Source organism: Durio zibethinus, chromosome 26, assembly GCF_047325235.1.
Source record: "Durio zibethinus cultivar Kanyao isolate XHJ-2024 chromosome 26, ASM4732523v1, whole genome shotgun sequence".
NCBI classification, from domain to species: Eukaryota; Viridiplantae; Streptophyta; class Magnoliopsida; order Malvales; family Malvaceae; genus Durio; species Durio zibethinus.
Genome location: NC_143187.1, coordinates 13579226 through 13597668, shown reverse-complemented (window position 1 = coordinate 13597668; position 18443 = coordinate 13579226). Strand labels below are relative to the sequence as shown.

Sequence of the window (18443 nt, the reverse complement as noted above, 5' to 3'; positions counted from 1 at the left end):
TCATTGTTCTCTTCATTAATATATGTCTGAGATTGCCTGTTGCATATAGTACTCGTTGTAGCAAAGCTATTGTCTTTAATCTGCTCGGCAAAAATAACTCTAATCGTCTTTATTGATTCTTGTTTCTGTAAATATTGAAGGAAATTAAAAAATTGAAATCTTTAAACCATTTTTTTTTTTTTTACCTAGTAGACCTTTTTAACTCGTAGCAATTTTAAATCAATTTTAATTACTGCTAGTATTTTTTTAGTCCTTGTTACGCATTTCCGAAATAAATGAACTCTTTGTTTCTTAAATTGTTATCTTAGTACTCATATACCTACTTGCGATACTATACAAAATGCAACCTAGCTTATTAGGCAAACATTTTACAAGGAAAACAAGTTTAACTTCTTCCTTACATCTACTTAACCGCCACGGCTATGTGTTGGGTTGCAAAGTTTGCTTGAAAACTGAGTTGATATTCCAATGGAAGGTGGTTGGCCTCTCGAAGAGGGTGGTAATATCCGCCATACTTTGTCCAACCATATATAGATGAGCTTTGACTTTATCTTTCCAATAGCTATCTGGGATATGGCAATGAACATAGAAGGTGATGAAAGAGATTTGAAATTTGAAAAGTATATATCAACGTTCGCTGGATGAGGATACTAATTTGAGGATCTCTTGGTTTGTGAACAACACGATACTAAATTTTATCTTCATTTACCTACATATAAGCGGATATGAATGTGAAAGGGATGACACTCTTCATCTTCTTTAAATGCAAAAGATATTGATTTTTTCTTTTTCTTTTTTTTCTTTTTAGTTGAAAATTGAAATGACACTACTACTCAACCAATCTCTCCTATCAAGGCAAATGGAGCATTCATACAGGGAGGGTCAGAGGCTATCTGTGAATACAGGATGGACGGTTGGTGATAACAGAGCCCGATTGAGGAGTTAAAGATTGGTTTGGCAAAACAAAACACTACCATTGGGCTTTGAAGTTGCTATCTCTCAAGCTGTGAGAAAGTCCAAACCAGATTTTAAATTGAATGGATCAGGAAACAGTAACATGCAGTAAAAACCAAAAGGACTCGTCGCCAGCAAGTCTGAAACACGACAGGAAAAGAAAACAGAAAAAAAAATCCTGAAACCTATATATGTTATGTGTCCGCTGAAACTTATAAGAAAGACTGAATCATCAGAAAGGAATCACGCGTAATTATTTTCCAATGAAATGTGTTGCAAAGATTTTGCCCTCTAGGGAACAGATTCAAATTTGCATGAATTGTGGCCTGACAACAAAGAAAGAAATCGGAATAGTCAGTACTAAATAGAAAATTTACATTTGACTGTGTTTTTTCATGTGCCAAAATTCAACCTAAAAGAAAAAAGCGATTAGTTTATAATCTTACTTGGGTCGAGATCTGTGATCATGGCAGCAGAATTGAAGTAGCAAGTTGCTCCTTTGTTCTTGAACTTCTGATAGTAGTTGTTGAAGGCATAAGAGGCATGATCCTTTATAGTATTTGGATGATAACAAGGTTGGTTCACTTTTATCTTACTGCAATCTGCACCTCCCTTTCCACAAGCCCAATCAAGGGCCCTTTGCAACTCTTCATCTGGAGTTTGCTCATCAGCTATGCACCATTCTCTGAACTGAGCGTCTAGTATGACCAAAAATGTACAACTGAATTAAATTTACCTGATCAAGATAAAAAAGCCATGGAAATATCACTAAAATCATTAAATATGGCATTACCTGTCTTCTGCAAAATTAAAGAAATTAAGCAAAGAGCAAGCAGGTCCTAAGTAGGGCAGCAGGTGGCATTGTGGCTAATTCGGGGGGAGTTTCAGACCTCTGTATCTAAATCTAATATAAGATGGAATGTTGGGCATTTGCTTTACCACCAATAGTATATTGAGCTAATGGCTATAGGGGAAGTAGGTTTGAGAAGGAATTGTTTGCTTTTGGCAAAGTAGAGATTCCTCTCTTTCTATGTTCCTTCCAGCTTACGATTAAGATGAAAATCTTTATTTGGAATGGTCAAACAACCTGTATTATTGTTCCCATTTCCCAATCTGGAAACTTTAGGACAAAAGAAAATGTAATATCCAAAACAAATCAAGGAAATTCTAAATACTGGTGACAAAAAAAATGGACGAGCTATATTTTTGTTCAACCATGGACGAAGCAAAAGGCTAGTTTTTAATCTAGCAATCCACTATTTGTGTAAGATGTTTTGCTTAGAATTTCCCACTAATTTGATTTGTAGACACCATGGCATGCATGTTTCAAAGAGCAGAGCTTACGTGTTAAGCATTGTATGGGACATTGCAGATAACGTTATGTCCCCTATTCGTGAAGCAAACAAAGAAAAAGCGTTAGACTTGGGTCTTCCTTTAGAAAAAGCGTTATACTCCTCGTTCAATTATCAAACACTTACTCAGACTTTAATAATAGAAAATTAACAAAATTAGGAGAAGTTGTTTAAAAAAACTAAAGATGGTATATTATGGTCTATTTGAAGAGAGAAGAGATAAGAACTCAAACTAAATACTAATACCAAAGTTGCCTGTTTAGTTTTGTTTTAGCCTTAATAAGGTAAATATATATATGTATAGATGCATATGTCAAAAGTAAGATTTTGTGGATGTAAATGATTACTATGGAAACACCGCTTATAATAATATGCCGTTAGGGCTTTATAGATGTGTAAATTAGATCCATCCATCTACTTCTAAATTCTATCTATATAGAAGAAGATTTAGGTTTTACTTCTTAATTAGTTTTCATTTAATAGCTCTCAATCTGTAAATTCACAAATTAATTGAATGCTACGTAGAAGGTTATGAATAAAAAGAATAAGTAATTTTACGAGTTTTCTTGTTTTCGAATATGTTCTCTTCTGGACAAAGTTAATTGGTAGAGAGTAGTAGCACTAACATTCAACTCTAGGGTCGTTAAAAGTGAAGAGAAGCACTTGCTCTTGGCTTTATACAGCTAGCTTCATATAGAAAAACATGCATGAAGGCAAATTAATTATATTCGATCCATGATTTGAGTTACTAGTATTATACGAACTCTTTCACTATTACAGCAAGCACTAAACGAAGTATGGGTTAATTTATTACAGATGAAGAGAGGTATCAACATCATGATCAGAATAATCCGAATCTTCGAATTTGTTGAGAGAGACATGCATAGACGAAGGTGTCTCTGTGACTGTGGGCAATAAACTCGCAAAAACTGGGGCCTCCATGCACCCACAAGAAGCAGTACTTGGAGGACATGACTTGCCCTGCAGTGAACCAGACCAGCGGGAGAAATTAGTTACTTGACGAGGTGGTGACCTTAGTGGCAAGAAGTGAAAGAACAACTTCCCTGATGGCGGCTCATAAGCCAAGGTTTGGTTGCTGCATTGTTTAGACTCCGCGAGCTTTCTCAATAGTTCCCTCTCTTCTCTCATCTCTTTCATTCTCTGCAACTGCCTAAACCTCTCTTGCAGTAGAGCAATGGATGATTGGATGACAAAAGGATCATTAATGCTTTCCCTACCCATTTGATTATCAAAACGTAAAATAAATGATCTTAATTTGCTCTTAAAATTAGCTAGCTAGCTAGCAATGCCTTTATATGCAAGAAATATGCGGTGGAGGTGGAGGTGAAGTAGTCTAAGGAACCTTGAATGGCATTACGTGTATATATAGAATGTTGGCATGGTTCCCATGTTTTGCGTGAATTAGTTTAAGGCATTTAGTTTTTCGATAAAATTCTAAATTATTTAAAATGGGAATAGAATCGGCAGCTAAGGGGAAAAGTCCAAAGGGAAAAGGTTGTGTGGCCAATCTTAGGGGAGTACAACTTTGGTGAGTGTATGTGGGAGCGAAGTGAGAAGAGGCAAAAGCAACGTTAAAGGAGGAAGAGTTTGGAGAGAAGCGTCCAAAAGAAAGTTGAAAGTGGCACATGGAATGGTATGTTTGGAGAAATAATAGATTTGGGGATGCTGTCAGATTGCCCCTAATTAATCCTAAGCCTCTTGTTAGCTTTGGAGAGATGATGGAGCCTTTCTTGGTGGGGTTTTTTTTAATGGATATGTAAATTTTAAAAACTCCATTAATTAATTGAATTCTTCTTCTACTTGTTCCAAAATTTCCCTCTTTTACAGCTTTCTTTGTTCCTAGTTAACTGGTTAGGAAAGAAAAGGAGCAGAGGGTGGAGACGATGTGAGGGCTAAAAGACGGGTTAGAATAGGGAATAATCTTAGGAACTTATAATGCTTTGATTGAACAATAATGTATGACAAAGACAGACATACAAACATTCTCTCTCTCAAAAGATGTTTTGTCTTGAAGTTGTTGGAAGGGTATGGCATGCACAGATGAAAGCTGCAGATGCCAACGGTGTCGGGATTGGATGCTTCTTTTATGCAGCGGCAGCCCCCTACCCGCAATCTCTCCCTCTATTGCATTGTATTTGGAGCATTGAAGTTTGGAAGACGAGTGCTGCAGTAGATTGAAAAGAAATATGGGGTCATGGACAAGGCGTGCAGTTGATGTTCCTATTATATTTTGCACTAATAAGGTTTAAATCATAAAATAAGTTTACCTTCTAAGTGGCTATATGTGGCCTTTGTCCACTCACATAGTAATCAAGCATAAGTGTATGGTGGAGACACAGATTTAAAAATTCACCTATCACATTAAAGTGACCAACATTATCAAAATTAACTGCATTAATGCTGCTGCATACATTATCTGAGTCTCAAATTTAAATAAACTTAGATCAAAGAAACTGCAGCAATATTATTCAGTCCTGTGATAACTATTTCAAGTTAAAGAATTCCATTTAATTACTTACTACATAAGCATCGATTCCTTATATACATACATCTCATTGTAAGTGTAAAATGATTTTCTTTCAAATTAAGAACTGCAGTGGGATAAAGTGCTTATCAGCCCTTCTCCAGTTTGATCTTTCGAAAGAATATCATGGTTCAAACAACTACATGATAACGACCACTAACATGCACGCAGCTCTGGAACGTCTTTTTAGGGTGTACTAGCAGCATGGGCTTAGACCTGAATCATGGTAAATAGGGATTGACTCAACAACAGGTACGCTAACTAATTTTTTCATCCTTGGCAGCATTCCGGTATTGATTGAACTTGTGTGGAATGTTGCTGGAATCTGCCCTTTGGACCACCCATATGTGATTGGTTACATTCACTAGAAATTGTCAATGGCAAAAAGCAAAAGAAACCACAGCCCAACCAATTACAACTGTCTATACTACACGTAATTAGTTTCTTTTGAGAAAAAGGAAATCTATGCTTCTCTTCATTTCTTCCCTCTTTTTGATAAAAATCAATTTGAGGAAACCTACTACTTCCTTCGGTTTATGGAAAATAAATTAAATTAAGTGAATGTTACAATTAATCAATGAATTCTGTATATATGCCTTAATTTTAGATTGGTTTGATTAATAAGTTATATATGTATAGCTTTAGCCCTTGTTTCAGTATTCAAACATCTGGGAGTTTTAATGGATTTTAAAATTCGGACATTCCGTATGGTGAAACTTGTATTAGTTCAGATTGATTCGTTCAAACTGTGCTTGGAATTATGGAGGGTGCCACATAATAAGATTATAAATATAAGTAAAGATGTAAAGCTGGAAGTTGGAACCTCTCTTGTGTACATGCCAATTCACGGCTCTCTGCTGCCAAAGACTTTGATTAAATGGAGAATGAAGAAGATGCTTGTTTCAGGAATGCTGTTGGAAACCACGGATTAGCTGCACTGATCATATACTTGGTTATGCCTTGAAATTAATCTGAAAACTAATCTAACTTTAAAGTAGAATCAAACCTATTGACATTATTAATTTCCTCCTCAGTTGATGGACAATGACATATTGAGGTTATTCCACGTCAATTATTGTAGAAGGAGATTTGTTATTATAAATTGTTCATGAGATCAAAGATATGTAAGAGAAGTTTTGTTACAATAAGGTGTCTGTTATAAGTGGAGTTAATTAGGTGATGTTGATTTAACTGCATATAATTATTGATCGTTTTGTGTGAATTAGGTCGAGTTAAGGTTTTTTCAAGGATAATGTTTTGGTAGAATTTGTGTTAAGTTGAAAATTTATTAGCTATTGATTCAAATTTTAATTGTAAATCAATTTGGATTTGAGTGAAATTTTATTGGTTAGAGAATCAATTAGTAAATAAGTTTATTTAGAGATAAATATTCTTAATGGGTGAGAATTTTTAGTAAATAAGATTTTTTTTTTGTGATAAAGTAATGGGACTCAATAAATATAGGGTGAGTTTTAACCTTTGGAATTATGAGAGAGTTATAATCATTATATAATCTTTATATGAGAGATAGGTTTGTAAGATGTGAAAAAGAGTTGGAGAAAACATTGGGTTGCATAAGATAAATGATATTCTATAAGTTAAATACGAGGGAGTATGAAGACTAAGATTATTTTAAGGGCTCAAGATTAGTTTTTTTTTATATATTTTATATTTTTTGTAATCTTTATGTTTGCAGTAGATTCTTCTCTCTCATCCATAGATGTAAGCAATTTAAGCTAAACTACATTAAATATTACCTTTTATGTGTGTGATTTATTTTATGTTAATCTTGTTATGGAATAAGTTTTTGCTTGAAAAATCCCAACAAGTGATATCACAATCTAAGTTATTTGATTTGTGCCTTGTATTGAATAATAAAAATTAATATAAGTAGAATAGTTAATTTGAATGGTTTAAATTACAATGTGTGAAAGGAAAAATGAAAAACTTACTTTATGTGAAGGATTATTAGTTACCTATGTTTACCACTAAAAAGCCTAAAGATAAAATGGATGCAAAATAAAATTTACTTCATCGACATATATGTGGTTGTATTAAACAATAGGTAGATGATCATGTTTAAACCATATTATTGAAGGGACACATGCACGCTTTCTATGGAACAAGCTTGAGGACTTGTATGTCCGTAAAATTAGGAATAATAAACTATTTGGATTAAATATAAAAATTACCTTTGTACTTACATTTTCTTTTAGTTTGGTATTTAAAGAAATAAAATTTTTACCTTTGTACTTACATTTTCTTTTAGTTTGGTATTTAAAGAAATAAAATTTTTAGTTTGATGTTCCAACTTTCATTTTGTCATCCGTTTTGATATCTAAAACTAAAATCTTAGTCAACTTGCTGATGTAGTATGAATATAAAATAAGATGCTGACACATGTTAAAAAATACAATCAACACCATATCATCAATTGTCATGTCATTATTAAAAGAAAATTTTTTAAAATTTCAAAAAAATTCAAAAAAATTCTAGAAAAATTTTAAAACATTTTTTAAAAATATGAGATATTTTTAAAAATTATAAAAATTAAAAATATGAAATTTCTAAAAACATTTAAAAAAATTATGAAAACTTAAAAAATAAAAAAAAATCTCAAAATTTTAATAAAAATCTAAACAAATTCAAAAAATTTTTGAAAAATTCATAAAAATGAAAATTTTAATAAAATAATTTTTTTAAAATTACAAAATCACTAAAACTAAAAAAATTGAAAAAAAAAAATCTAAAAATGTAAAAAATGTTTTAAAAATTATGAAAAAATTTCCTTTTTTTCTAATCTTACAAATTTAGTTTTTTATCTATTTTAAAAAATTTTAAGTTTTTTTAATTTTTAGAATATTTCATATTTTTAATTTTTTTACTTTTCCAAAATTTTTAAAAAAATTTTAGATTTTAGATTTTTTATTTTCATTTTTTAAGTTTTTGTTAATCTGTTTTTGAATTTTACAAAACTTTTATTTCTATTATATTTTCATTTTTTAATTTTTCAAAAACTTTTTGAATTTTTTTTAATTTTTTAAGTTTTCATAAATTTTTTTAGTTTTTTATAATTTCTACAAATATTTTTTTAGAATTTTTAGAATATTTTGGATTTTTGAATTTTTTTTATTTTTCCAAAATTTTGAAAAATTTTAAGAATTTTTTAGATTTTTTAAAAAAATTTTAGATTTTAGATTTTTATTTTTTAACTTTTGTAAATCTTTTTTTGAATTTTACAAAAATTATATTTTTATTAAATTTTCATCTTTTTAATTTTTCAAAAACTTTTTGAATTTTGAGATTTGTTTTTGGAAATTTTAAGTTTTCATAATTTTTATAATTTCTAAAAATATTTTTATATTTTTTAATTTTTATAATTTTTTAAATATTTTAGATTTTCTTAAAATTTTTTTTGAATTCTTTTGAAATTTTAAAATTTTTTTAAAATTTTCTTTTAATTTTATGTGGTAATTGATGATATGGTGCCAATTAAACTTTTTGACACGTATCAGTATCTTATTAGATGTTCATGCAATGTCAGCAAGTTGTCTAATGGCATTAGTTAGGAGTATCAAAATGTATGACAAAATGAAAATTCAAGTATCACATTGACAATTTTATTTCTTTAGGTATTAAAATGATAGAGAAAGTATATAGTATATGGGCTATTTTTATATTTAACCCATACTATTTTTTATTAAACAGTTGATTAGTTTAAAATTTCAAGATGAAATTCTTATGAGAGATCTCTTGAATGCATATCAAGATATTATTAATTAGTTAGTTTGCATAAATCTCAAATTTAAAAATGAGATACAATGCTTATGGCTTCTTGGTATATTACCAGACTCATAGGGTACTTTTAAAATAATGTTATGTAACTTACCTCTAAATAATGTCATTACAATTGATGTGGCTAAGAGTGGTGTTCTGAATGAAGACAAGAGAAGAAAGTCACATGGTTCATTCTCATAGTTAGAAATCTTAATCATAAAAACTAAAAGGATGAGTACAAGTAAAGGTCTAAAAAAAATAGGCATAAAAATGAGTAAGTCCAGTAAATTTTTCAATGTTGAGTGTTATTTTTTAGTTCTAAAATAGAGAAAATATTGTCAAAAATTGAAAAGAAACAACTAGAGTGACAAAGAAAATGAAAAGAAGAATGGTGATGGTAATGATGTTGTAAAGTTGCTACTGTCATAGATGATTTTCTTATCTTATATGATAATGGTAATGTTGTTTATCTTACATGCCATAAGACCAATTAAGTGACTACTAGGGGTGCCATAAATCATACTACATTTCAGAAAGATTACTTTGCATCTTACACATTTAATGAATTTGAGAGTGTTAAAATGAATAATGATGGCTCAACTAAAGTCATTGGCATGTGAGATGTGTGCTTAGAGACCAATAATTGTACTACACTATTCTGAAAATTGTTAAGTATATTTTTAATATTAGCATGAATTTGACTTCTACAAAAAAATTGATGATGAAGAGTTTTGAAACATCTTTTATGATGGTTAATGAAAGCTCACTAAAGGTTCTATGATTGTAGCCAGAGGTATGAAGCATTCCACATTGTAATTGATGCAAGTAAAGGTATTTGATTCTATTATTAATGTAATGGATAATGATGATACAACTAAGTTTTGGCATAAGCGACTTAATCACATAAAAGAGAAAAGTTTGAAGGTTTTGGCCAAGAAAAATTTTCTTTCTAAAGTGAATAATATATCATTAATGAAGTGCACTTATTGCTTGATAAGGAAACAAACCAAAGTTTCATTCAAGACATCCCTTTCATCAAGAAAGTAAGGTAAACTTGATTTAATATATTCTGATGTTTGTGGTCTTATGAGAACAGAAACATTTATTTGTTCCTTCTATTTTATGATTTTTATAAATAATTATTCAAGGAAGTTATAGGCTTACACCTTGAAAATAAAATACTAAGTGTTAGATGTGTTTAAACAATTGCATGCCTTAGTAAAAAGAAAAACAAGTTTGAAATTGAAATGAATTATGACTGATAATGGAGGTGAGTATTCTATACCTTTTTTTTACTATTGTAGATAGCATGGTATTAAACAACAAAGATCATCTCTTAAAACTCCTCAATTGAATGGGTTGGTTGAAAGGATAGACAGAATACTAGTAGAAAGGGTGAAAGTTTTGCTTTCATAAGCATAATTATCATAATCCTTTTAGGGAGTATAGTTGTGCTTGTTTTGAATCTTTCACCATGTTTTCCTCTAGATTTTGATATTTCAAATAGAGTTCAATTGGGCAATGATGTCTTCTATGATCGTTTGCATACTTTTGAATGCAAGGTTTTTGTGTATGTTTTGAAAGATAAAATGCTCAAGCTTAATGTCAAGACAAGATAATGTGTGTTCCTCGGTTATAGCTAAGATAAGTTTAGCTACAAGTTTTATGATCCTGTGCATAAGAAATTTGTGAGAAGTTGGGATGTTATTTTTATGAAAGCCTAAACCATATATGATATTTAGAAAATTGATACATCAGTTTCACAATGCTGTAATGGTTTAATTGACTTAGATCTAGTTCTCTTAATACATGTGCTTACAGAGATTGAAGATGTTTAGGATGACTAACATAACACATATGATGTTGATACCAATTTTACGCAAGTTAAGATAGGTGATGATACTCATAAGTTGTCATCAGTATCAAAGGTTTCACTAGAGATTTTACCAAATGTTCCACTCAAAAGGTCTACTAAAAATCAATAACCTTTCACATGATATTCTGTTGATGAATATAACTTACTAACTAATGAGGGGGAACTTAAATGTTATGTAAATGGCATGGGAAATGCAAACAAGAAATAGTGGGTTGATCCCATACATGATGAAATGAAATTTTTGGTTAAAAATAATAACTTAAGCTGGTAAAACTACCAAGGGAAAAACTTGAAATTTGTCATTTGATTAATGGGATGGCAATTCCTTCTATATAGTTAAAATGGGAGATTTTTTGGGCTTAGGTTTTTTTCATGTGAAGCTACCCAAAGCCTAAACATAAGGGTTTTTTAGTAATTTCATGAAAATATTGTTTAAAGGGTTTTATAACCGTTTTGCTCTTATTTAAGTGTTGTGTTATGTAGCTAGTAGAAGTGTGTCTGCTAGTAATGGCAATAAAAGAAAAAATCCAAAATGAGAAAAAAAAAGAGTTTGTGAAATTTTAATCAAGTGGTCTGATTGAGGTCATTCTGTCTGGTTAAGTTGAAATTTTATCAGTGTGTTCAAAACTTATTGTTCTTCAGTCTAAACGATGGATATAAGGTTTACATTTTTATACTTACTGATTTTATGGGTATTTATTAATCTCTAAATTTTATGAGAGTTCTCCAATTTTTTGATGCCACCAAGATTATTTAATATTGAGATATTATGGTTGTATACCTTTAGTTCTAGCTAAAAAATTTGTATTCTCATTATTCTTGATAATAGATATTATTTGTTATTGCTCATGGTTTTTACTCATTGTTTTGGGCAATTTTTTATTGTTTATGTCCTTATGCTTGGTATTTGATGATTTATTTGTTAAAATTGGTATTGCTCTAATTATTCAATTCTTGCTAGATTTTCACAAGATAGGGATTCCCAAGTTACCAACATCTCTCTGTAAGCTAGACATAGAAGCCCCCATAGCTTGTTATGTGAAAAAAAAAGTTGTTAAGGTTATCTCATATCGATTATGGAAAGAAATTTATTATTACAAGTTTTGTTCATGAGATCAAAGATATATAAGGGAAATTTGTTGCAATAAGATGTCATTGCAAGTGGAGTCAGCCAGGTGAAATTGATTTGGTTGCACATGAGTATTAACTATCTTGTATGAATTAGGTGGAGTCTGGACTAATTCAACCATGTGTAATTGGAATTTCTTGAAAGTCAATATTTTGTTAGAATATGTATTAATGTAGAGATTTGTTAGTTATTAACTCAAATTCTAATCAGGAATCGATTTGGAGTCTAGTGAAATTATATTGGTTAGAGAATTAATTCATAATTAAGTTTATTTAGGGATAAATATTCTTAATGGGTAAGAGCTTTTAGTAAACAAGAATTTTTTGTGATCAAATAATGTGGCTCCATAAATATATAATGAGTCTTAATCTTTAGAATTATAAAAAAGAGTTATAATCATTATGTGATCTTTGTGTGAGATATAGGTCTATAAATATGTTAAAAAGAGTTTGAGAAAACATCGAGTTGCATGGGATAAAGGATATTTCATAGGTTAAACACTAGGGAGCATGAAAACTATGATTGTTTCAGAAGCTTTGGATTAATGTTTGTTTTTTGTGTTTTGTATTTTTGTAATCTCTATATTTATAGTGGATTCTTCTCTCTCTTTCGTGGATATAGGCAATTAGGTTGAACCACATTAAATATTGTCTCTTGTTTGTGATTCATTTCTTATTGATTTCATTACAAAATACATTTTTTTATTGAAAATTCCCAATATGCTAGTGTCGTGTTGATTATGAAATTTGTAAGATTGCTACAACATTCTTAAGCTGTTAAGGTATAGAACTTAGTAACTAGACAACTATGCCAACTCATCCAAAAACATAAAAAAAGTAAGCTTTTTTCTAATTTCTCTTCTTGTCAAGTGCTTGTCAAAAATTGTAATGAGTTTTTTGTAACAATTGGGGTGCATTTGGATAAAGGATTTTATAAGGAAGAATTTCATTTGTATTTGAAATGAAATTAACTTATTTGGTAAAATAAAAATTAGAATTGTCAAAATTTTGAGAATTTGAATAACAAATTTTGAAAGTCCGTTTGGTTTTAGAAAACAAAACCATTTTTTATTTTCCTTCTATTTTTTTCATGGAAAATAGAAAATGTAAGTAAAAATGTGTTGGTAGTTAAAAATGAAAATATTATTTAGAAAATGAAATTGAAAATAAGCCAAAATTAGAAAAAATATTTTTTTTCATTATTTTCACTTAAAACATTTTTTAGAAATGGAGAAAGCAAAAACACGAGGGTTTAAAATTTTTTGCCATTTTGAGACAAATAAGCAAATAAGGTTCGAGTTGTGTCATCTACAAAAATGCCCTTTTTTTATTTAGTTTCAGTGTTCTCCCATCTTCTTCTAATATTCTTCTTTTCTTCTACGATTGCATCATACTCCACTAAAAACCCAAAACTGAATTTGTTTCCATTTGTGTTTTCTTCTTAATTGGTTTTCTATTACCTTTTCCTCTTTGATCTTTTAAACTAATAGGAAAATTAAGCCATATGAACATTGAAAAGTTCTTTGAACAAAAGTTATGGACCATGTATTTGGGTTTGGTAAGTCACCTGAAAAATATCTTTTGAAGCAAAATACAATCCAAATCCAATGTTTGAAATTAGTAGTTAAAAGTTTTGGCATGAAATAAGATAAATTTCATTCTAAATTCAATCCCTATTTCAATGAAATATTAATTCTTTTATTATTTAGTTAAATCCCTCATTTGGTAGGATGTTGTTTCACCATTTCCTATAAAAGGACCATACTCTTTCATTTGTCTCTTTAATTGCTATGAATCTTATTTTATATAAAGCCATGACAATTTTGATAATAAAAAAGTGCTATCGCTATCTAAAAAACAACATAATAAGAAACAAAACCATTTGCTCCTTTTCAAAATACAATAAAAAAAAGCTTAACAATTTTAACAACTTATCTTGATCAACCGAAACAAGCACAATATAAGTTTGGACTCAAGAACAAACATTTATTAGTGTTACTTATACAAATAAAAATTTCTTTTTGCCACCACTTTTGCAACTCAAACTCACACAAAATGTAACTTTTGTTAGAAGAACCAAACCTATTTACTCAATAATTCTAACCTCAATTCACCATTCTTAGCTTAGATAAACAAAGTTTTCATAAACAATGGAAGGGCAAAAAAGAGAAAGACAAGTAAGAGAAGAACATAGGGAAAAAAAATAAAAAGATGTTTTGCTCGCCAGCAACTGGAGATGGTACCTTTGCAAGAAGAAAACATATAGATGAAAATATATAGATTGAGATCTTTTTGAAAGGCAGTGAAAGAAAAAAAAAAAGTGAGAGGTTTTGCATGGTTGAAAGAAGTCATTATGTTATCTAATACATTATTTTTACTTAATTATCTTTTTTTTTTTTTTTCAAAATAGAGATACAAAACACATTTTCATAATTTTTGTATTTGAAAACAAATTTCATTTTCATGTACCAAACATGTTTTTCAAAATTCAAAACATAAAAAATGAAAATTAGTTTTCAAAAATGAAAATCAAAAATAAAAATACAAAATCTTTTTATAACCAAACAAAGCCTTAAATTCTCTTTTCAAATTTTATCTTCTTATGTGGAATTTGTGAAATTCTTTTATTTTATGATAAGAAGTCAATTTTTACTATGTTTATTTTTTTATGCAATTTTTTTTTTCAATTTTAACTACATAAACTCATTATAAATTTTATTTTTAAAATTATTAGTTATATTTACATATTTTTACAAATATATTACATATATTTTTTTAGTTTTTTATTTTTTTATCTCTAATATCATTATTTTTATTATAATTATTTCTTATCTTATCAAATTCTAATTTTAAAATTTCTTTCTAAAAAATAATTATCCAGTCAATACAATTACAAATTCTATTATTTTGAATTGATATATTTCAAAATGCTAGCTTTTAAAATTTCACCAATTTTCAAAGTCTCATCCAAATGCACTTTTGAGTTCAAGAAGAAGTCTAAAACTTTAATAGAAGAAGAAGAAAAAAAAAGAGCATTTCCCATAAGTACATCTACTCAATTCTTCAAAAAATAGTATCTCTCTATTTTTTATATATCTTAATAGGATTAGATTACATGATTGTAGTACTTATTGTATCTATTAGAAAAACTACCTGGCTATGTCTCGAGTTGTAAAGGCATTAAAATAATTTTGACCAATTATGATAAGATGGATATTTTAGTAATTATGTTAAGAAGAGTATTAAAGTAATTTTAGTTAATCATTGAAAGAAAGACTTTACAGGCATATAATTCAATTGTCAAGTAATTATAAAAGCATTATGATAATTTATAAAGGGATTCATTTCTTATTATTATATGGATATTAAAATTTAATTCATAATTATGAAATAATCAAAATGTTATTTTTATAATTATGTTTAAAGGATATTATAGTAATTTTGAACAATTATTATATGAGAGGTACTTTCGTAATTATAGTTGAATAGGCATTATATGAAACAATTAAAAGGGGTTTCTTTGTAACTATGGTTAGAGAATACTATAATAATTTTAACAATTATAATATCAAAAGTATTTTCATAATTATGATAAGAAGTTATTTTTGTAAATATGGTTAAAGGATATTATAATAATTTCGATAATTTATAATATGAGGGTATTTTTGTCAATATGATAAGAAAGGCATTATAATAATTTTGATGAATGATGGTAGGAAGAACTTTGGCCAATTATGGTAAGAAAGGTGTTTTAGTAATTGTATTAAAAAAGGTATCATAGTAATTTTAGTTAATTATAAAAAGAAAGGCATTACAATAAATTTTGATACATATAATTCAATTATTAAGTAATTAAAAGGACATTATGATTATTTCTAAGGGGATTAATTTCATATTATTATATGGATGTTAAAATTTAATGCATAACCATAAAGAAATTAAAAGGATATTTTTCATAATTATGCTTAGATGACGTTATAGTATTTTGGCCAAGTATTTTCATAATTATGATAGAAAATGCATCATATGATGCAATTAAAAAGATATTTTTATAATTACAGTTAGAGGGTATCGTAGTAATTTAATTAAATATAATATGGAGATATTTTCATAATTATGGTAAAATAAATATTATAATAACTTTAGTTAAGTATGATAATGGGAAAAAGAAAAAAAATAATTACATGACATACAATTAGTAGCAAGTAGGTTTTACAAAAAAAAATTAATTCTAAAAAATTTTTTATTAAATATTTTTAAAATTTTAATTATTCAAAAAGTAAAAAAAAAAAGAAAAACAAAAAAGTTTATATAAGTAGGTCTCAAATATAAAAAAAAATCTTTTAAAAATTATATAATTTTATAATTTTTAAAAGTATTTATTAAATAATTTAAAAAAACACAAAAAATGGCACGGTATAGCCAAAAAGAAATAAGATTATAGATTGCACATTATTTAAGTGTGTTTTAAAAGAACAAAAAAATTGTAATTACTTTTTTATTTAATAAAAGGAAAATCAAAAGGGTAAAAAAAGAAATATAAAAAAAGTTTGATCCATAAAAATACAATTTTTACAAATATATATTTTTATAATTTTAAATTTTTTTTAAATTTTTTAAAAGATAAAAGTAAAAAAAAGGAAAATAAGAAAAAAATAAAAAAATGACCAATCATGAGTTGACAGGTAACACTCTAATTTAAAAATATATATTTAAAAATTTAAAAAACCGGCAAAAAAATTATGACACGTGGCTTAAGTTTTGGTCATGTACTGTTCATCACACGACCAAAATTTAAGTAACTGATTATCCAATATTTGTTCTAATCCTATAAAAAAAAAAAAAAAAAAAAAGAATTTAGGCAAACAATGGCATTCTTCAAAAAGTAAGTGCAAAAAATAGCCCAAAATGAATAGCCCAAATCAATTAGAACAAATAAACAGGCCTAATTCAAAACATAAGTTTTTAAGAGGCCCAAGAACAACGGAAACAGATCAATTTGGACCGGGGGGTGTTCAGTTCTGTTTTACCATCTATGAGAAAGTGAGTCGTCGAACTTGAGCAATAATCAGAGCGACAGCCCTGCAAAAGCGAAAGAAAGATCAAAGATGAACACAGACATAACGGCTTCGGTGAAACCTGAGTACCCAGTTGTAGATCGAAACCCTCCTTTCACCAAAGTCGTTGGCAATTTCAACACCCTCGATTACCTCCGTTTCGTTACTATCACTGGGGTTTCTGTCACCGTCGGCTACCTCTCTGGTAACTCTACTTTTATCTACATAATAATAATTATGGGATTTCTAACATGGAAATGCAATTGACTGTTTTCTTTTTCTCTGTAGTATATAATTCTGAGTTGATTGACATGGAAATAGGGTTTTAGTTTAAAGTTTGAACCGTTTCTGATCTTTCTGATATTTGGTTGGTACAGGGATAAAACCGGGAATAAAAGGGCCGTCAATGGTGACAGGGGGGCTGATAGGGCTAATGGGAGGGTTTATGTACGCCTACCAGAACTCAGCGGGTCGACTCATGGGATTTTTCCCTAATGAGGGTGAGGTCGCTCGTTACCAGAAACGTGGATTCAACAACTAGACTTCTTTCGTTCTTTCTTTCTCCTTTATTCCCTTTTTTGTTATAAATGTTTGTCAAAGATATTTTGGATGTCAATAATCACATTGCTTTCGCTGATTTCGTTTCAAGGCTTTTGTTTTGCTGCTGTATTTTTAGGGGCTTTAAAAAGTGACTTTTGGGTCTAATATCCCAATGATGGGAGTGTTATCCCTTTTCCTTCTCATTGAATGATTGTTAGAAGGTACCGATCTTTTTTTTTTTTAATTATTCTTTTTATGTTGTTTTTCTGAATTGGATTTGTTGGAGTGAACTTCTGCCTTTTATGACTGCATACATCCTTGGGATGCAATTGATCAGTGCAAAACTGATATTCTGTCTGCAGAATAAATGAGACCAACATTTGAGTTTTCATTGCTGGGTTTGCCCTAACAAGTTACATTAAATTGAAAATATTTTAGTTTATGTTTTGAGTGGCTTTCTGGTTGTAACTTCCTCATCATCTCTGTGATAATTGGTGTCTTTCTGTGGTGCAATTCTCAAAGTTAAAAACCAGCTTCTGTAAAGTTTGTTATGCTTGACAGTGCCATAGGTTGTAAGCATATAACTTTTAGTTCTGTGAATATTAGTTTCCTTTTTGAGGGCTTGAAAGGGAAATTTTCACTTCCTAGATCAAAAGATTCAGGCTTTTCAGCTTGTATCTCTTTGCTGATATTACAATTTAAAAGATGTTCACGATCCCAATTTTCTGGAATATCAGGTACCTAGCTTCTTTCTTGGCATGATCTGTCTTAATGTTTAGGCCAGCTTACTGTTACAAACATTTCAAAGTGGTAAATATCCACTAATCATGCATAGAAATGTTTTAAATAAGTTCATGTGATCTAGACAGATCCAGATATAGCTAGATTTTGCTGAAATAAAAAGTCCGGTTCTATTATAGAAAACAGCAATCATTGGATTTTTGTTGTGAATTAGAAGTATTCTGGCCATCTCTTTGGGCATGCCACTCAGTAGCACCCTCTGTTTTTTTGTTTTTCACCCCCATTTCATCTTCATGCCGGTGTCTCGCTTCCTATGTAGGACAGCTAGTTATACTTAATTATCCTGATGAATTACATAGGTACGCAGGACAAGCCACCCTGTAAAAGAGGGGGTACCATCGCTAGACTTTAAGATATTATCATTAATATCATGGTTTGCACCATTTTAGGGTTTAAGTTGTTGGCATTGAAGG

General features: G+C 29.2%; 1 protein-coding gene across 1 annotated transcript; it reads left to right on the top strand.

Moving 5' to 3' along the window:
* Nucleotides 1-16639: 16639 nt before the first annotated feature.
* LOC111274057 (NADH-ubiquinone oxidoreductase 20.9 kDa subunit-like) lies at nucleotides 16640-17473 on the top strand. Its single transcript, XM_022858714.2, has 2 exons — nucleotides 16640-16894; nucleotides 17067-17473. The coding sequence occupies exons 1-2, from the start codon at nucleotides 16741-16743 to the stop codon at nucleotides 17228-17230; spliced, it is 318 nt and encodes a 105-aa protein (XP_022714449.1). The 5' UTR covers nucleotides 16640-16740; the 3' UTR covers nucleotides 17231-17473.
* The last annotated feature ends 970 nt before the right edge of the window (nucleotides 17474-18443 follow it).

Bases quoted from the DNA above. Each gene is read 5' to 3' on its own strand.
- LOC111274057 (XM_022858714.2), top strand. From the start codon at position 16,741: ATGAACACAGACATAACGGCTTCGGTGAAACCTGAGTACCCAGTTGTA. The intron at 16,895-17,066 runs GTAACTCTACTT...TGGTTGGTACAG, and splicing joins CACCGTCGGCTACCTCTCTG to GGATAAAACCGGGAATAAAA.